Genomic DNA, 20769 nt, shown 5'->3' with positions numbered 1-20769 from the left:
CAAGGTTCGAGTTGCCAAACGTCAGCCTCAAAACCTTAATGATTTGGAGAAGATCTGTAAAGAGATGTGTGCAAACCTGGTGGCCAACTACAAGAAACATGACCTCTGTGATTGCCAAAAAGGGTTTTGCCACCAAGTACTAAGCCGTGTTTTGCAGAGGGGTCGAATACTTATTTCACTCATTAAAATGCAAATCAATTTAGAACATTTTCGACATGCATTTTTCTGGATTTTTTGTTGTGATTCTGTCGTTCACTGTTCAAATAAACCTACCATTAAAATTGTAGACAGATTATTTCATTGTCAGTGGGCTAACATACAAAATCAGTAGGGGATCAAATACTTTTTCCCCTCACTACACACACACACCCACACACCACATTTATGTACCAAAATGAACGATCAATATACTTAATCCATACATAATCAAATCTTTTGTGCACATGTAACTTATAGGTGGTTGAGGGCTTACCGACGCCATGTTTTGACATGCTCTGGATCACTGTAGGCCTTAAGGCACTCAGTGATGCGGTCTCCTATCTTCAGAAGGCAGGTGCGTGTGTGTTGGAGCTGCTCTTGAACAGACAGGCCATCGTCAGGCTTATCTAGTTGTTTCAGGGCCTTCTTCACTGGCCTCATACGTTCCTTACACTTGAGTAAGACAGACACACACACACATTTAACTCGACTATGTAACAGCGAGCTCTTGGCAAATTTAATTACTGTTTGCAGTAACAGCACATTGTTAAACAGATTGACACATGTGAGTAACATCCGTATCCTAGTAATATCAGCGGGTTAACTAGCAAGACCACTAGTAGTTACAAGGTGTAATAACTCACTACGCTGAATGTCTCCTGGTCAAGCTCATCGTCTTCCTCTCCAATGGGAACAGGGTCACTCCCAGCAGTGATGTGGACTGGCCCCTGGGGCTTCTTCCCTTTGGCTCCTTTAGCCTGGGATACAGAAGATACAACTCAGCCGGGCCACAGTGATTTCCACAAAAACACCTGCAATGACACTTCACTACGGTGATCCAGGAACAAGTTCACAGCTGCTGAAGTACCTTCTCTTTTTTTGGCTTTGGACGCTTTTTTTCTTTATCCCCTTCCTTCTCTTTTTTAGTTGTTCCTTGTTTTTCTTTGTTCTCTTTGTTATCCTTTTTCTTCTGTCTCTTCTTAATAGGTGCTTTTTCTGTTCCTTCATCCTTGTTAAATAAAAAATGAATAAACATAGTGAAGTAGTTTTGGTGGACAACAAAAACTGCGTCTTGGTTCTGTGGAGTCCTAGTAAAAAGGCAGGTTAATGTGGGGTCATTTGTGTTGACTTACCTTAACCTCTCCTTCCTCCGAGGGGTTGTCTGACAGTCGGGGGGAGGAGATGTCATTCCCCTGCTCATCTTTAGGGGCCTTGTTCTCTTTTCTTACCCAAGGCTTCCTCTTTTTTACTTTGGTCTAGGAATATGGGGTAGGGAGGAGAGATGAGCCAGTTTGGTTATGTACTACAAAACCAGATATAGTTTAAGGAGGAAAAGACATAAATGACTGTGTTTATGTATACAGTGCCTTTTTAGAGCCATTCTTTCTCCATATTTTGGTGTGTTACAGATTTAACTTAAGTGATTCAATATATTTTGGCCCATCAATCTACTCAAAATATCCCATAATGACAAAAGGGAAAACAAGTGATTTGAAATGTGTGCCAATTTACTGAAAATGTTAAATAGAAACAAAATGTACTAAGTATTCAGACCCTTTGCAATGACACAGAACTGAGCTAATATGCATTGTTTCCTTTGGTCGTCCTGGAGATTTCAGTAGAACTTAAATGCCTGAATTGTGTTCATTTATATATCTTGGTAGGGTTTTTAAAAATTTGAAATTCTTTAGCATTTTTTTTTTTTGGGCACAGTGAGCTTTATCATTGTGATATGAATGAAGTTCAGAACCCTTAGGACTCTTCATAGAGCTGACCATTTGGCCAAACTAAGGCAAAAACCGGGCAAGAAGGACCTCGGTTAAGGAGGTGACCACTAACTCACTGGCCACTAAGACAGCTTCATGAGGGAACCTGCCAGAAGCAAAACCTTCCTTTAGGGTAGAGTGCCTAGAGATAAGCCAGTCCTGAGTTAAAGACATATGAAATGCCGCCTGAAGTAATCTGTGGAATGAGGAAAAATATTCTCTGATATGACAAAAATCTAACTATTAGACCTGAATGCTAAGTGCTACACCTGCCAAAAAACAAGGCACTGCTAATCACCTGGCTAATACCACCCCAACAGTGAAGTATTGTAGTGGGAAAATCATGCTATGGTGAAGCTTCACAGTGGTTGAGACAGGGTCAAGATTGAATGAAAGCTGAACAGAGCAAAAAAATTATAAAAACATAGGTCCTTCGTGATAACTTGTTTCAGAGCACACAGGACCACAGAGGCAGACAAGAGTCATCTTTCAGCACAACAATGACCCAAAGCTCACAGCCAAGATAATATGCAGTGGCTTCAGAAGTCTGTGAATGTCCTTGAGTTGATGGTAGAGGCATACCCTGGAATACCCGAAGCTGTGATGGCCACTGAAGATGCTTCTAAAATGTAGCAAATCAAGGTTCTGAATACTTAAGAACATGAGATATTCATTTTTAATTCATTCGCACAAACATGGGGGAAAACATGCTATTTGTTATTAGCTTGTGCAACATGTTTAATAGTGCAGATGATACCTCCTCCTACAGCGCCCTACATGGGGCCTGGAATGTAGCCAGCGTACAGGGATGATTAGCCTGAGATGGGTAAGATCCCACATTTGATAGTGGGACAACCTAAGACAAGCATAACCGTGCACCTGACTACATAGTATACACATACTGAGGTACACACACACACACACACCCAAGTACAGTGTAACGAATAAAGAAGACAATTAAAATATATTAATGAAAAGGAACATTGCACTGCACGCCTGTGATGGCCAAGGGAACTAAGGTACAGTCTTATTTATACAAACTCATGTTCTCCCTGGAGACTGGCATGCCACTGATTTTCAACCTAACATATTTGTCCCGGGGTGTGAGGTCCAGTGCCTACTGCGGTTCATGATGCTATGGTCAGCGCAGTCCATGATAGTTTTGTGTCTGACTGCATGCGTCTGTGTGTGTTAACGTAAATGCTTTACAGATAATGTCTGCTCACTCATGGCTGCTCTAACTAAAAAAGTTAATCAAAATAAACCAAGGGTTCCGATTGATAGGCTGTAACTGTGCCGATTTGTTAAAGCATTCAGGTTTTTGCTTACCTCCTCTTTAGTGGCATCTTTATTTTCTGCTTCTTTCTTCAGAATCTTCAGAAGGTAGTCCACTCTGGCCTGCAACTGCTTCCCTTGTGGTTTCTTCTCTGTGTCATCAGGTAGAATCTACGCATATGCATGAGATATAAGATCTTACTAGGAGCCAAATGAACACAGCTTTATAATTTGAATGATTTTCACAGCCACCTAGGATTGACATTCTGATGGTAACCTTTTCTGAAAGTTTCAGTTCAGGGTCAGTCTTAATGAGATCCCAGTTTCCATAGCCATGTTCATAGACCCCTAGCAACAGTTGAGTGTCATCCTGCAGATCCCAATCCACATCAAAGTGAGGAACCTTTACTCTGCATGTCAGTTCAAACCTATAACAGAAAGAAAAGCTAGTCAAATCCCTGGTTACTGTTGTGGGAATGTATTTCGGTACTCTGTTACATCTGCTATGGATCAAGATCAATCGTATATTAGCCTTAACTGGTTCACTACCCAGGAAAAGTGGCGGGGGAGAGAATTTCGCGTTGTCTTATCAATGGATCAGCCCTGATTGACTGGTGGATTCGTCATGGAGCCTAAGGTTAATGAATACTGCTGCTGGAGGAATAAGTGTATTATCTCCTCCAGATGCATTTTACCGCACTGTATAAAAACGGCTGTGCCTTGACCTTTCTTAACTGCAGGCTAACTTCCATGCAATTGCCTGTAAACTTAATTAATTGACCTCCTTGTTATCTTAACGCCTCTCATTCTGAAGTCATTTCCATGACCCTACAGCCAATTGATATGATTCCCCCGTGTGTGTCAGTTGTAACATTAAACAAGCATTTGTTATAGGAATGTTTATTTTCACTACATGACATTCAATGTTTCATAGGCCCAAGATATACCTATAATTGTATCTTACTTGTTTCTCTCAGCAGGATTGGCTGACACAGCTTTGTGCAGGGACTCAAATTCCTCCTCATGCTGAATGATGGATTTGGCATTGACTTGCACCCCTGAGATCTTGATGTTGATACCTCTGCGTTTCCCAGGACCTTTGGCTAAAGGAACAAGGAAAAGATGATTACTCCAAACATTAGAAGACCTTTACGGCCAAACAATTCCTAAAGAAGCATGCAGACTGAGTAGGCTTGGACGGTATCCAGATTGTCATCCCATCACATTTACCATTTGCTACTAGGTACCGAACTACCACAAGCTAGATGAGTAGCTCTCAATCCTTTTAGGGCCAGAGACCAAACATACATTTTACAAGACAAACAATTACTTGTGGAACAGTAAATATTGTCAAGAAACACTCACACAGAGATGCAATCTACACACATTGTTTTTGTTTGTTCTGTTCACCCAAAGACTAGCTGCTGCTTCCACAGGAGCTAATGGCGATCCAGATAAATCCTACTTTGAGAACCACTGAGCAAAATAACTAGCTGAAAAAGGTAGCAAGCTATGTTGAATTTTGTTCAATTTGGTTTAAAAGCACTGTTGATTCAATAGAGCCAACTTTCAAAAGACGACAGCAAATTATGGACATTCCCTTCACAAAAAAACAACTAATAATTTGTAAAGAATATAACATATCTAAATTGAATTGAAAAAACATTCTGAGGCCTTTTCCAAACACTTAGGTATACCGCCCAAGCCTAAGTCTGGACGCCAGGAAGCAGGCAGTCATAAACACACCTTCACCAGGATTCTCCCGGAGGTGCTCTTCGTGCTCTTGAACTGCCGTCACACAGCTGTTGTGGATTAGCTCTCCTAGTCTCTTCAGGTCGGCCTGGGATTTATCCACCAGCTCAGAGTCTCGGGCAACACACTCCAGCCTTTCAAGTGGCGCTCCAAATTTCTTATATGCCTTGATGAACCTGATACAGAAAAATGTAAGAACAACAAATCAAACGTTTAATGAAACAGTGAGAAACCATTCAGGCTGATAACTTCAGAGACCCACATACCTGCGGATCTCGGCATCAGTGAAACCCTCCACGTTGTTCTTGCGGGCTCTGGGTCTGCCTCTCCTCTTTGGCTTCTTGTCATCGTCACTGTCGTCCGTCTCACTCTCAGAGCCTGAGGAGTGATGCTTCAGCTTGGAGCCAACATCACTGTCACTGTCATTGGCTTGTGCCTGTGGGACAAAACATAAAAATGTATTTCCTAAAGAATGTAGTTGCCCAGAGCCCTTTGTGTTAGGGATATGTTTTCTATACTAAAAAAGAGAACTATGTACAAAAATAATCAAATTGAGATTTTAAGTGACCCTTCAATACATTTCATAAATGCAGATAATGTTAAAGAGAAGAAGATATGATCTGTGTGATATAAATACACAATCACTGGGGACAGTACTGCTGATGATTAATTAAGAAGCTTCATACTCATTAACACCACATCAGGTCCCCCAGACATAGAAGCAAGAAAGTGCATAGCACAAATTTGCTTCTTCACACCTGTGCTGTACCATAGGGCAGTCACATCTCTCTCTTGCTTCAGAGAGGAGATATAATAATGAAGTATGCTCTGACCCTCTTATTGGAACTCCGGCTCCTAGGCAGCATGTAGATGTCCTCCATTTCCTTCTGCTTCTGCTCCTCTTCCAGCCTCCGCCTTTGGTCCTCAGGGATGATGTCGTCCCAGTCAGGCACCATTCGCTCTACTAGTTCGGGGGCACTTTCCTCCATGTTGGAGAAGTTGGCCACCTGTACAAACACACCAAACACATTTACTACATAACAGAGCATTCCGAAGTAGCTAAAATAATAGCTTATTGCATTACTAAGGGTGTGGTTAAAATCAGGCTGAGGGTTGGATCAAAAGCTAGGTACCTTGAACTGAGAGAGAAGTTCATCTGTGGCACTTGATCCCTGGTCGCTTTCTCTGGTTTCAGCCAAACGCAAGATCTCATCTATATCCATCTCCTACAAGGCCAAAAGAGAACAATATATAGTGAGCACCATAATTCTTTGGATAGTGAGAATATTTTGTTATTTTGGTTCTGCACTCTAACACTGAGTTTGAAAAGTACAGATCGTCAGCTTAAATTTAAGGATATATTCATACATATCGGATGAACTGTTTAGAAATTATAGAAGCTTTTGATGCCCCCCCATATTCAGGCATCAAAAGACTTTGGACAGTTTAACATAATGTACAACAGCGTAACCATTGTTAATATTTGGTCGCATATCCTTTGCATGCAACGACTCCTTGAAGTCTACAATGCATTGACATCACCAAACGCGGGGTATCTTCCCTGGTGATCCTCTGCCAGGCCTGTACTGGGTATCTTCCCTGGTGATCCTCTGCCAGGCCTGTACTGGGTATCTTCCCTGGTGATCCTCTGCCAGGCCTGTACTGCAGCCATCTTCCGTTCCTGCTTGTTTCGGGGACTTACTGCCTTCATTCTCCTCTTCAGCAAGTAAATTACATGTCCAATTTAATTGAGATCCGGTGACTCGGCCAGTCAATGCCTTCGTTGTTCAAGCAGTTTGTTTAGGGTCATTTTCCTGTTGCATGATGAACTGCCATCCAATGAGTTTGGAGGCATTTAGTTTTTACTGAGCAGATAAAATATTTCAGTAGACTTCAGAATTCTGTTTGCAGTCACATCATCAAATGAAGACAAGTGAGCCTGCACCACTGGCAGCGATACAGGCCCAAGCCATAACACCCCATCCACCATTTTTCACTGATGAGGCGGTATGCTTTGGATCATGGCAATTTTTTCTCTCCACACTTTCCATCACTCAGGTACATGTTAATCTTTGTCTCATCTGTCCACAAGATGTTTTGTCCAGAACTCTTGGGGCTCTTTTAGGTGCTTTTTAGCAAACTGTAATCTCACCTTTCTGTTCTTCAGGCTTATCAGTGGTTTGCATCTTGTAGTGTACTCTCTGTAGTCTTGCTGGTGTAGACTTCAACGTATAGTAGACTTTCACACACCTGCACCTACATCCAGGAGAGTGATTTTGATCTGTGGAGTTGTTGTCAGGGGGGTGTTCTTCACCAGAGTATTCTCCGGCCATCCATTACAGTGGTCTTCCTTAGTTAATCAGGTCTTTTTACAGAACCGGTTGTCTTTTTCTTGTTAATGATGAAACAAACTGCTTACTTGGGGATGCCCAGGGTTTTGACAATGTTCCTGATTGATTGATTTTCATTTCTGAGGTCAGGTCTGGGGAATGTGAGGGCCAGTTTATGGCATCAATGTCATCGTCATCCAGGAACTGCCTACACACTCTGGCCACATGAGGGTGGGCATTGTCCTGTACCAGGAGGAACTCAGGGCCCACTGCACCAGCGTAGGATCTGAGGATTTCATCCCAGGTGGCTAGCACATGGAGGTCTGTGTGACCCTCAAAGGAAATGCCTCCCCAGACCATCACTGACCCACCGCCAAACCGGTCATGCTGGATGATGTTGTTTTGAGCAGTGTATATGACAATACCCTGAAATTAAACCTGACAGTCTACATTTCAACCTTGTCATTGTATCCTTTCAAACTCAGTTCTAGAGTACAGAACCAAAATAAGAAAATTGCCACTGTCCAATGAATTATGATGCTCACTGTAAGTACGTCAACAAAACACAGACATTTCGCTAAAATGTAAGTATGAAACATCTCTTAAGTTTCTCCTCAATAGAAATGTATGCCTATATACCGTTGGTTCAGTTTCCTCTCCTTCTGCTTCTTTGAAAAGATCTTCAGCTCCAAACTTCAGAATAGCAGTCAATTCATCTTTGTTGAATGGATTTGAACTATGAATAGTTAATGCAATGTTAAGAACTTCACAAACATGTTTTCCATAATGAAATATAGCCAGACTAAAGAAGTCCATGCTAAAGTACTCACTTCGAATTCCCAGAGTTGTTATCCAATACAGTACGTCCAGTGGTGTCCATTCTCTGAATGACAAGATGGTCCAAAACCATCTTCTTCTTTGCTCTCTCAATAATGTCCTCCTCCACAGTTCCCTTCGTGACCAAGCGATAGATATTCACCTATATAGCAAGACAAGAAAGAAGATATTATGATGTACTTAGAAAGACATGCAGTTTCCAATGATGGCTCCATCAAAAAAAATAACTTGTGTCAAATTGATTAATTGTAGTAGAGTTTCTATTAATAACTAGTAAGCTCAAGTTACCAGAATAAAGCCATTAGGACATTAAAGAAACTACACAAGGGATTTCTAGATTGGTGAATTACAAGATCATTATGCTTATTTCAAACAAAATCTCCCTCATCCTATTGAAGCAACCTTGGAGGACTTTAAGTTTTCTGTATCATGTCTGAGAGTTTTCTAGGCCAGTGGGATGTATTTTGCAAAATTTGCCAGAAGGGAGGAAGGTTTTTTTGCATACAGAAAACCCATAGTATTAAGTCACAGAGTGAACAGAAGTGTGAGCGAGATCTGAAAAATTTATGAAGTCAGGTTTTTTTATTTTGCTAAGCTCCTTGTTTAATAAATCGCACTACAAATCAACTGTATGTGTAGTCTTGGTTGTCCCTTATTGATAGAGCTAATGGATGTCTTTCAGCAATGTTCCTATCAGCAGATATACATTTCCTCCTAAAAGACTACACCTGAGGTCATTATTTCCTGCTCTGTCATAGCACCCCCCATCCACAGGTTTTTAAAAAGAAAATCCCAGTAGACAGGATTCATCTAGCTAGATAGCTTTTGAATAAGCAAGACAGCAGGAACAAGCAACAGCCTTGTTGTTATGATTTGGAGGATTCATTTTCGGAAGTGATCTTAAATGATGATATTAAACCATACGTTTGTGCCTGAGTAGGCTACTGTACAATAGGCTTGAAAGACAGTTATCTGGATTAATTGATAATTTCCTGCCTTTACTGTCCACTTTGGCTAAAAGAAGGGGGTAAAGAGTTAACTAATAGGAATACAAAAAGTATATTATGTGAAAATATTGAATAAATACATTAAAGTCTATATCTGTTAAAGGCTTTATAACTACCTACATTCATATTAAGAATGTATATTATATATGCTCATTGGCCAGGATTTTATTCCCATAATTCCTAAATCAAAACTTTGCTCACAGCAGTCACTCTGTTGGTTCAGTCACTGTCTCACTTCTCTCTGGGCTACTCTGTGTTCCATCTCCTGCTAGCTGTCCCTCAGCCTACTCCTCCTCCTGTGGAGGTTATGGGTCCCAATGGCAGAAATGTTCATCATGAGGAGATACACCTATGTACCAATTGTCAAGACTCTAGGTCACAAGGGGGTGGTGGTGAGCTTGCAAGAAGTGCGACTTTGGAGGCATGTGATAGCGCCACCATGAGGCCGACATGCACACCACTGCACCAGAAGTTGCGGCCCTTGGCCCTTTACTAACAAATACATTTGGGCACCTTTCAGCCATTTTATCTCAAGGGAATGTGCAAAAAACACCCTTTTTGGCGGGAAATGCAATAATGATAATAATGAACCGGAAAGTGAACTGCTGAAACTCTAATGAACCAAACAGTTGAGCGGGGGTCATTATGTGACAGATGTATTCAGCAAGTAAAAGGCATGTTCAGGTTTGGATTTAAATCTTGGCCATTCAAGATGCTTCTACTTTTTAACAAGACTAAAAAGGTTGCTTTAACAATTTGTTCGTGGTTTTCTTATAGTATGTCGAAGCTCTGTCCAATAAGTTTAGAGGCATTTACTAGTACTACTGTGGAAACTAAGCTGTACAATTAAGTAGCATAAAAAAACAAAAAAACATGGGACTAGTTTTGAGTACCTGTTTCTTTTGGCCAATTCTGTGAGCCCTTGCTTGTGCCTGCAGATCATTCTGAGGGTTCCAGTCAGAGTCAAAGATGACCACAGTGTCTGCAGAGGCCAGGTTGATCCCCAGCCCGCCAGCCCGGGTAGACAGCAGGAAACAGAAGTCCTGGATAAAGGGAGGGAAATTATTGTATTAAATATAACACCTATTGTGCATGGCAGCCACCCTGTTGAACATCAAAGGAATCTGCAAAAGGATGAAATGCAGGGATGTAACAAAATGACATTTGTAATTGTTTAAACTGAATTTGTTAAAATTCCATTAAAACAATGAGAAACATTATTTTTGTGTGTGTAGCCAGTTTTCCCATCACAATGTCATCAAACAGGCACGAGACTAAATCCAAGCTAGAGCCTCTATGTGGCAAGTTTTCAGGAGATATCTGGCTAATCTATGGAAGATGGAATTAAAATGACAAGGACAGTTACAACAACAAACAGATAGGCTTGCTATATAGCAATTACCCAAATGGCGTGGTCATGGGACACAGCATACAGTTGCAATTTATGTAATCTCCGTAGCTGTCCTTGTCATTTTTCACCTTCTTTAGCTTACTTGGGTTTATTTGGTCAACGCAGCTACTATGAAATAAATAATAAGCAGTTATCAGGCCAGCTTTAGTCAACTTGATTGCTATTCCTCTCCTATTCCTTGTAGTATTGGGTTAACTGTCCTAACATTATTAATTAGTGAACAAAAATGCACTATATACATAGTTCTGCTTAGGGATTTTTTATCATTAAGGATCTCCCTGTTGTTTACACTGCTTATGAAGAAAATTATAGAATTTTTTTTAATTTAACACACAAAGCGTCATAACTCCTACATAACTTAAATAAATATTAACACTAAACACATTTGTATTTTAATATTAAAAAAAATCCTAATGTTATTTTTTTCCCTCCCACTGCTTATGGTGAACTCAGACACAGCTAAATGACATCACTTTAATTACCAACACCTCCAATGTCCAGACCTGCAATCTGAAACACCTGATCAGATTAAATATCATGTTACATACCTCAGAGCCTTCAGCATTGAAGTGATCAAGTGCTTGTTTTCGTATTTCCCCCTTTATGGAACCATCGAGGCGCTGAGGAGCGAGAAGAGGACAGACCTCAGGCCTTGGAATATTTCTTGAATGGCCAGCAGAACAACCCCCTGTTCTGCCCCTAAGATCCCACTTGGCACATTCAACTACATGGCATTATGGGATTCATCAGGCAAGAAGCATATTGCCAAAGAGTTACAGCAGTAATGCAAATTATGTTTACAGTGATCTACCCATGCTAAGTCTATGTGGAGACAATGGTTACTCTGGCTATGGAAACCACCCAGTAGATAAAAAAATATATCTATATACTACCAATTTGCCTGGGCATGAACATTGCAACATGAGAATTAACACCAGCGCTGGCTAATAAATAAGCATTGTAAAGATGGAATTAAATAATAGATAAAGAGAGAACTAACAATAGGAATAATTAATTAGGAGAAAAGAACAAAAGAGTACATAACTGACAGTGTAAATATGCTGTGGAAACACTACCTGAAATGGGTAGCGCTTTAGGGCAAGGTACTCAGCCAGGATGTCCAACATCCGCACCATCTGGGAAAAGATGAGGACACGGTTGCCCCGCTCCCGAAGTCTGGTAAGCAGCTTATCCAGTAGCACCAGCTTCCCACTGCCTCTCACCAAAGCCTAAAAACCACACACCAGGACCAGGATTGGGAAACACTGGCTTAGAGAGCCATATGCACCAAATGCAGCAAGAATCATTTTCACTGTCCATAGGCGCTCCCATGTGGCCAAACTGAAACACACCCCTTACCATATGTAGTAACCATGAGCCACAAAGATACTGTCATGTGGCTGTTATGGCGCCACCGTATGGCCAAACTGTACATACTGGATAGGTTACATCCTACTAGTGTTTTGGACATTTACTTCAACTCTTTACATAATACCATAATCAGTTTCTGATTTATATATATTCATGTTCCAGATTACACCCACATGAAGGTTTATACATAAACAGCCATGTCTTTTCATCAGACTGGCGTGTATTATACAATTATTAATTACCTTTGTCCATGGATGCCAAAAATCAAGTCACCTGTTTGGTCAAAATCGTACTATGGGGAGACCTTTTGAAGCAAATTTCACTAATTCAAAATGGTCTAAAATCAATCAAGGCAGAGCTAATGGATCCCCATAGAAAATATGTTCCTTATGAGGAGATTGAACTCTTGTTTGTAAGACTGTCAAACGCGCTAAGTTAGTCGGTTCAATAGCGCCACCATGTGGTCAAATGGAAAAAGATTGCACTCACTATGTAATGGTATTATGTTGAAAATGTGTACCAAGTTGTATTTCAACAACAGTAAAACAATTCTCAATGGCACATGCATGAGTTGTAACCATACCATGTGCCAGACACATGTATGGTATGGTTTAATTGTAGTGGCCATGTTTATTGATATACTGGCCTGGGATATGGTCAATTTGTAGAGCTTGGTCCATGTATGGCAAATCAGAGTTCCTATGTATATTGATTTGGCATTTGGTACTTTACTAGTTGCATTTGAAGTTGATTCCCTCAAAATCCGAAATAGTGGATGTTATGGGTCCTGGTAGCAAAATGTTCTGTGCAGAGGGGATCCTATTTACCAATTTACAAGACTCTAGATCACATGGGGCGAGCGTGGTTAAGTTGGCAAAACTGGCACGTTTAGTTGCTCGTTCCACTGCTGAACTCCTAAATAGTATGAACAGTCCATAGACTTTTCCAAAGAGAAGAATACTATACTGTACTGCCCATGCAAATAAAACACATTTTAGCACAAGACACTTAGCTGAGCAATTATTGTTCATCTTACCTGCAGGTGTTCTTGTTGAGTTTCACACTCCTCCTCTGGCTGCTTGATAAGGAAACCATGATTGGTGCACTTCTTCAGCTCCATAACAATGTTAAGAAAGCCAGAAGAGCTTCCCCGAGTACCTTTCTGCAGGGCTCTGTAGTTTCTGGTCAGAATCCACCTGAGTCAAGCACCAAACAAACCACCAATTAACTACAAATAAAAGGGTTTAGAAAGTGTTCAAATAATCAGTCCAGAAATGCAGACATTGACAGAGAGAAAGGCTACATGAGGGAAAGTACTTGTAGTATTGCTTCTGTACGGCAGACATGTCAACACGAAGGATCTGTTCCACTTTGGCAGGCAGGGATTTCTCCACATCCTTCTTCACACGCCTCAGGAGGAACGGTTCAAGGACCTTGTGGAGGCTTTGATAGCCATTGTCAGTGCCTTTACCATGCTCGCTTTCAAAATCTTCCCAGTTTTCAAACCTTTGGGTGGAAAAAAAAAAGCACAATCGCAGTGGTTAAAGATCACAATGAATGAATACAAATGCATAAGTTGTTCGCCAAATGTACGTTATGTATTTAACAGATAAAAACATACTTGTCAGGCATGAGAAAGTGCAGTAGGGACCACAGCTCTTTGAGAGAGTTCTGAAGTGGAGTCCCAGTAATTAGAAGCCTATGGTTGGACCGGAACTCAATCAGGGTTTTGTACAAAAGGGAGTCATCATTCTTCAGCCGGTGAGCTTCATCAACACCCAGGAAGGCCCAGTTTATGTTCCCTAACACCGCCTATGGACAGATTACACACAAAATGACTGAATGGTGTTGAACACAATCAACATAGGGCTGTCCTCAACATTAAACAGACATAAGACACACCCTATATTTTTTTATAAAAGTTAACTATATGCAATGAGGATAAAAAGGGCACTGAATTATCACATTTAACCAATGATGCAAGAATTGTCATATATTATTAGGAGCCCGAGATCAAGATAAGACCTTACCCTTCACAGACTTTCACTGTGTTCCATATGAGGCAGCAAATCTGTCCTCAAATATAACCTTTGATTAGGCTGCCACAAAGGGCGAAGCATATTCCCAATGCAAGATAAGTGAAGTTAAGCGGGTAATATCTATGCAGGCAGTGGTTAAATGAACGGATGAAAATTGAATTTATGCACACCACTTTGAGGGCAGTGCTTGTAGCCAACTGGACAGGCCACCTTTCATAATTATAACATCCAAAATTATGCGCATCAATATGGAGATCATCACACCTTTGCTGCGGTAAGCCATCACTCTGGGAAGGTTTCCCACTAGGTGTGGGAACATTGCTGCAGGGACTTTCTTCCATTCAACTACAAGAGCATTAGTAAGGTCCGGCACTGATGATGGGTGATTAGGCCTGGCTGAGTTCAATGGGGCTGAGTTCAGGGCTCTGTGCAGGCCAGTCAAGATCTTCCACAGTGATCTTGAAACAAAAACACTTCTGTATGGGCATGGGAGCATTGTCATGCGGAAACCGGAAAGGGCCTATCCCAAACTGTTGCCACACAGTTGGAATCACAGAAACATCCAGAATGTCAATATTTATGCAGCAGCAATAACATGTCCCTTCACTGGAGCTAAGGGGTCTAGCCTAAACCATGAAAAACAGCTCAAGCCCATTATTCCTCCTCCAAAAAACTTTACACTTGGCATTAGCTGTCGGCATTAGTGTTCTAACTTAATACTGAAGGCAGTGCAATACAGACCTAACAACTATGAAAAGGACCCATTAAATCATATATACAAGTATTACTCTGACAATGAGAGGGCTGTAGTAGAGTGATGAATTCTATCAAAATGAATAAGATTCTAGGTCAAATCTGTTGCTGTCAAGTCAGATGTGCACATGACACATGCCAATGGCCGGTTAAAACATGCATCTTTTTGTACATAAACAAGACACAGACACACACACACCTTTTGACAGTGATAGAACAGCAACAATCAATAAGTCCAATCAATAAATCAGAAAAGTGTCCCAAGAAAATATTTCATTTTCTCAACTCGAATATAAAACTCACGGTGGTCGTCAAAGAGCCTAACAACCAAACAATCACTCAGTTGATTAAATAGGGTCAGCCCAAAATCTCCCTTTTCTTTATAAGAAATAATCAGAACTGTGTACCATTTTGGCAAGTATAAAACAACACTCAACAAACATTTAAAAGCAATTGTAATGTATTACCTTGTCTTTCAGTAGAATTTCATATGTGGTGATGAGTGCATTAAACTTTATTCTCTTCGTCTGATGACATACCCACTCATAGTCACGGATCTGTATGAGAAAGTAAAGCAAATGGGGACATTTTTTGCTTGGCCACAACATGAACACTGCATTAGAATTCTTCAAAAACTAAATATTCTTACTGATTTCCTACTCATCACATCTCCCAGGTAGACCACCACATTCATGTCAGGGGCCCAGGTTTCAAACTCTCTCTGCCATGAGGTTAGGGTGGACAGGGGCACCACCACAAGAAAGGGCCCATACAGTTGGTGCTGGTGAAACAGGTAAGACAGGAAGGAGATGGTCTGGATTGTTTTCCCCAGTCCCATCTCATCAGCTAGGATCACACTATTGCACCTGGAAAACACATTCTAATTATTTTACATGAATGTTTTTGACAAAATATCTCATGCCAAGTAATGTTTAGTACACCCCAGTATAGAATCAGTACTTCGACTAAATGCTTTTCAATACATTGCTCCTTTTGACTTCAAGTGTACCTGCACCAGGAGTGAGCCAGCCAATTCAGGCCATCTAACTGATAATCTCTCAGCTGCAGGTTCTCATCCCCAATGTACGATGGCTGTTTCTTTAGTGCAACAAATCTGGGCCTCTGTTTCAATACCTGGAATTAAGAGTTAGAAAAACCACCATCTTCTTTTATAACCGTAAGTATATTTTCTTTATATTTGTTCTCAGTGATATTAGTACTAGGAGACCATGTGCAATGTATCTAGTCAGCAAACTTCCCTGCACTCACTTTGCAGTCTTTGGAGGGTACCGTTTTGCTTGAGTTTCTGTTGATGAAGCTGTCTATACAATGCTGGTACTTCTTTTTCAGCAGAGCTCCATCCTCCCAGCTGCACTCTGAATAGGGTAGGCCCATCCACTTACACAGGTACTCTGGCTCATTGGACGATGATGCATTCTTATGGCTGTGAGCTAATGCACAGGAAAAACAATTAGTTTATTTTCAGATTTAAAAAAAATCTAAACATGCTGAGTATTCTGATTATATTACGATAATGTTGAGGAGGGACTTACAAGGAAAATCGGAGGGTCCCTGTGTTTTCGCCGTTTTAGATGCTGAAACAACAATAAAAAATTCCCTAATTTCATTCCTCAAATAGCAATGGTGGTTCACTACACCAATTCCTTAAATATATTATACAGTATGTAACATTCATGTAAAGAACATGGGGTAAGTCTGTCCTCACCAAACATATATTTTAACTATTGAACTGCTGCTAAACAAACATATTTCAAAAGAGTTTTGTGATTCTTACCAATGACTCTCTCCAAAATGTGGAACTGCTTATTCAAGTCAGTGGTCAGCTCTTGTTGGCAGTTGAAGTATTCTGAATCCTCTGGAGATGCTTTGCTCAACCTATGTAAAATGATTGTCAGTAAGCAAAAGAACCCATAAACATTGAAAGAAACATTAGTGTTATGTAGCTACTGCACAAGTGTTCAAAACAAGGCCTCACCAAGCATTGAGCTCATCATTCTTTTTCTTGAAGTTTTCTATTTTCTTCAGTCCCTTGACCTTCTGTTGAGTGAGGGATTCAATACTCTCCCAGGTGTTGTGGATGTAGGACCAGCCTTTCCACTTGATCAGATAATGGGTCTCTCCTTCATCCTTCTCAGGGTCAAAGTCTGCTCCCGGGTCCCCATTTTCCTCCACAGCATACTGGGTCGTGGAAGGCCCACAGGCTAAGATGGATACACAAGCAATTAATAAAAAAACTTGGTATATGTTATTGACAGATTAATAATCAGAGGATGCCTCTGATAGGAGGAAGCGTCTAGTAAATACACTGCTCAAAAAATTAAGGGAACACGTAATCATTACAGTATAACACTATGTCCAGTTAGGAAGCATAAGCGACTGGGAATAAATGTCACCTGTTTTGGTGCAAAGTGAAGTGACAACAGGTACACTGGAGAGGCAACAGCAAGACAACCCCAAAAAGGGAATGTTTATGCAGCTGGTGGCCACAGACAATTGCTCTCTCCTTATCCCCCGACTGATTCTTCTCTAGTTTTGCGTTTTGTTAGTGTCCTTGTCACTACTGGTAGCATGAGGCAGTACCTGCAGCCCATTCAGGCTGCACAGGTAGTCCCGCCCCTCCAGGATGGCACATCCATAAGTGCCGTTGCAAGGTTTGCTGCATCTCCCAGTACAGTCTCAAGAGCATGGAGGAGATACCAGGAGACGGGCCGTTACACGAGGAGAGTTGGACAGAGACGTAGAAGGGCATCAACCCTGCAGCAGGACTGGTATCAGCTCCTTTGTGTGATGAGGAACAGGAGGAGCACTGCCACAGCCCTCGATTGGCATTCGCCAGAGAATACCAGAAGTGGCAGGTCAGCCACTGGTGCCCCATTCTCTTTACAGATGAGAGCAGGTTCACACTGAGCATGTGACAGATGTGAAAGAGTCTGGAGATGCCCTGGTAAACATTATGCTGCCTGCAACATCATCCATCGTGACCAGTTTGGTGGTGGGTCAGTGATGGTCTGGGGAGGTATATCCTTGGAGGGTCACACAGACCTCCACGTGCAAGTACCCTGACTGCTGTTAGGTCCTAGGATGAAATCCCAGCATGCCCGGCCTCATGTGGCCAGAGTGTGTAGGCAGTTCCTGAATGACAAAGGCATTGATGCCATTGACAGGCCCTCACGTTCCCCATACCTAAATCCAACGGAGAACCTCTGAGACGTTATGTATCAGTGCATCCAATGCCGTCAAGTAGCGCCACAGACTGTCCAGGAGCTCACTGATGCCATGATCCAGGTCTGGGAGGAGATCCCTCAGGACACCATCTGCAGTCTCATCAGGAGCACGCACAGACATTGTTGGGAGTGCATACAGGCACGTGAGGGCCATACACACTACTGAGACACATTATGAGTTGCCATGATGAAATTCATGGAACAGTCTGTGACTTCATTTGTTTACTTCGTGAGTTTGAATCCAGCCACCAATCGGTTGGTGATTTTGGTTCCCATTGATTGTTGACATTTGGTTTCCAACAAATTACACAATGTACAGAAAAGATTTTGATCTTCAATATTTTACTCATTGAGCCCCGGTGTGTGACGTCAGTTTTCCCTTAATGTTTTCGAGCAACGTATTCGGCAACAGCTGTATATATACATTTTCCCCCTCTGTCCTCCAGTCTCGGCCAGTATAAATTCATAGTTAACTTTCTCAAAATATCAACATTGTAGAGAAATCCTTTGGTCTCATAACATTTCCTAATTGTTGTACTGTGCCTAGGCACACACTTTAGCCAGACTGGGCAAACATGTTCTAGCATTTACATTTTAAGGGATATGGTGTAGAATACTGCCTCTAAACAATAACACGAGTTGTATCCTCCTGCTCTTCCCTCACCAAATGAGACCGATATATATCACTAGCTAGTCCAGGGTGGTTTAGGGTGGGAAGGATTGTACTGCAAGTGGCTAAAGCGAGTATTAGGAGATTAAAAGTCAATGCAAACCGATAAACGGGAATGTCCGTCACTGAGTTATTTTGTAGAAAACAAACAGCAGATGTCTGCTGGTCATTTTTGCCTGCTTGTATGCTAGCAGTACAATACAAATATTACATATTGCCCCTTTAACACACAACTCTGAAAAAGTAAATACATATTACTCAACAACGAGAAGGCCCGATGAGGGCTTTCAAATAATACAATTTGGGGTTATTTCTTCCTTTAATCTGATATCAGGCTTTAGTTCATACTTTTTCACGGGTGAAGATTGCTTACCCCCTTTTTTGCCAATCCTAGTGTCTATAACCTTCTCAATGGTCTCGCTGTCATCTTCAGGCTCCGCTTCAGCTCCCTCCATCTCTATCAGGTCATCAGAGTCTGTCTCAAAGTCATTTTGGTCCTCTTTGTAACTGGTAGAAAGCAAAACAATGCATGTCATGCATGGTAATTCAACAAAAGTGTTCAACAAAAATAACACTTCATATTTTAGATTGAATTACTGCAACATTGGCAGACCTGACTTTAGCAGCCACACGTCGTCGGGTTTGTCTCTTTGGGGTGTCTTCGTCGTCGTCGTCGTCATCATCATCTTCGTCGTCATCATCATCTTCCTCAACAGAGGATTCTTGTTTCCGGTTTTTCCTTCTCTTCGAAGGATGCGGTTTTTGGACTGCATTTGATTTGGTCTGAGGCCTGTAAAATATTAAATCAAAAACAGACATGCATATCACTTTCAGACAAGTGGTCTACTTATTGGGGATATGCATCTTTCCCTTTCAAGACTATTCTGTATATGCCCTACAATACTGGAAAGACATTTTAATAACTAACAATTGCGTGATTTGGTTTGAAGAACAAAGCAGTAGAAAATGTCACCATGAATTAACTTAGAAGTTGTCCACCTGTGAAATATGGACTTCATGCAGTAATGTGTCATACCTATGGATTTACATACAAATTTTGGTCACCGGAGATGGGGGATAAGATCGTATGACATCAAGTAATGTTTTAAATCAATTACTTTCACTTCAGATTGCTAAACCTGCCAGCAGATGGTATCCTATTTGTCAAGAATACATCCATGACTCTTTATTATCATGCCAAATTAAAATGTTTATATGGTAAGTACAGAGCACTCTTCCCACTTTCAGAATTGCAGCAGCTTTTGCACCTGGTCATAGTAAACTGATTTACACAAATTGTCTACAAATGCAATCTTTTCAATGATAAGAAGTGTGACTTTAACAATTAAATTGACAAGTAATGTTACAACTATATAACAACTTCACATTCTGACATTCACTTTGGTTTTATTGTGTAGATGCATTCTAGCTACCTAAATATTGAAATTACAAAGAAATCTAGCAAGCCAGCTGGTATAGAGGGTTGCTGTGTTGGATTTGAGATCATTTGACTCTCAATGGACTACTTAGCACTTATTTACAGCAACAAAAAGATGTTCTCTTATATATGATTTATTTAATGTATCATATTTTAGCACATATTGCGCACACCCATGTAAAACACACACCCTCGCTTAGTGCATGTTTTTTCAGTTGTGTAAAAACATACATAACGCCAAGAGATCTAAATAATATTAGTTTTCAACATGCCTAAACGAACACTGCTGATTTTAAGTTGCAAGTAATAAAACAAGTAATATTGTAAAAGTAGATAAAACGGTGGCGCCGTTACAATGCAGAAGGAAATTGGTGGTGCCGTTTTAATGCAGAAGTACAGGTAATTAAATCATCATATCAGAGTAGCTTTATATTCTGCCTGCCGGATATTTTCGTCCCTGATGCTGTTTGACCCAAAACCTGAAACAGAGCACTGTAATAGAATTATTAGGATAATTCACATTGTTTACGTGTACAAAAGGGTAACGTGCAATATGGGTGCGCTGTTGGTAAAAATGCGTATAACGCATGTTATATGCGGTAAGATACGGTATATCAGAAATGTGTGGCTTTGGGTGAATCACTCCTTTAAATGAAATATGTGTAAACCAACGTGGG

At 40.9% G+C, this 20769-nt stretch overlaps 1 protein-coding gene across 6 annotated transcripts in view; it reads right to left on the bottom strand.

The window, feature by feature from the left end:
* chd2 (chromodomain helicase DNA binding protein 2) overlaps window positions 1-20769 on the bottom strand; it is a 53420-nt gene that overhangs the window by 6088 nt on the left and 26563 nt on the right. For 4 of the 6 annotated variants that reach the window (XM_020056818.2, XM_020056820.2, XM_020056819.2 and 1 more), the window contains 28 exons: window positions 19268-19444; window positions 19028-19161; window positions 16736-16961; window positions 16535-16635; window positions 16293-16334; window positions 16009-16190; window positions 15749-15873; window positions 15389-15605; window positions 15207-15296; window positions 13569-13759; window positions 13265-13453; window positions 12984-13143; window positions 11653-11805; window positions 11125-11196; window positions 10059-10208; window positions 8152-8300; window positions 7961-8057; window positions 6125-6217; window positions 5825-5998; window positions 5258-5427; window positions 4986-5167; window positions 4204-4342; window positions 3517-3667; window positions 3294-3410; window positions 1332-1454; window positions 1067-1207; window positions 843-956; window positions 473-651 (listed from right to left, as the gene is read on the bottom strand). In XM_020056818.2, the coding sequence (XP_019912377.2) occupies window positions 473-651; window positions 843-956; window positions 1067-1207; window positions 1332-1454; window positions 3294-3410; window positions 3517-3667; window positions 4204-4342; window positions 4986-5167; window positions 5258-5427; window positions 5825-5998; window positions 6125-6217; window positions 7961-8057; window positions 8152-8300; window positions 10059-10208; window positions 11125-11196; window positions 11653-11805; window positions 12984-13143; window positions 13265-13453; window positions 13569-13759; window positions 15207-15296; window positions 15389-15605; window positions 15749-15873; window positions 16009-16190; window positions 16293-16334; window positions 16535-16635; window positions 16736-16961; window positions 19028-19161; window positions 19268-19444 (4038 nt within the window). Of the gene's footprint in view, window positions 1-472; window positions 652-842; window positions 957-1066; window positions 1208-1331; window positions 1455-3293; window positions 3411-3516; window positions 3668-4203; window positions 4343-4985; window positions 5168-5257; window positions 5428-5824; window positions 5999-6124; window positions 6218-7960; window positions 8058-8151; window positions 8301-10058; window positions 10209-11124; window positions 11197-11652; window positions 11806-12983; window positions 13144-13264; window positions 13454-13568; window positions 13760-14250; window positions 14517-15206; window positions 15297-15388; window positions 15606-15748; window positions 15874-16008; window positions 16191-16292; window positions 16335-16534; window positions 16636-16735; window positions 16962-19027; window positions 19162-19267; window positions 19445-20769 lie in introns of those variants that run through there. The other 2 variants (XR_002198250.3, XR_002198251.2) reach the window with 2 other exon arrangements.

The sequence above is a fragment of the Esox lucius genome, chromosome 19, assembly GCF_011004845.1.
Source record: "Esox lucius isolate fEsoLuc1 chromosome 19, fEsoLuc1.pri, whole genome shotgun sequence".
NCBI lineage: Eukaryota > Metazoa > Chordata > Actinopteri > Esociformes > Esocidae > Esox > Esox lucius.
This window is presented reverse-complemented; position numbering and strand designations above follow the sequence as displayed.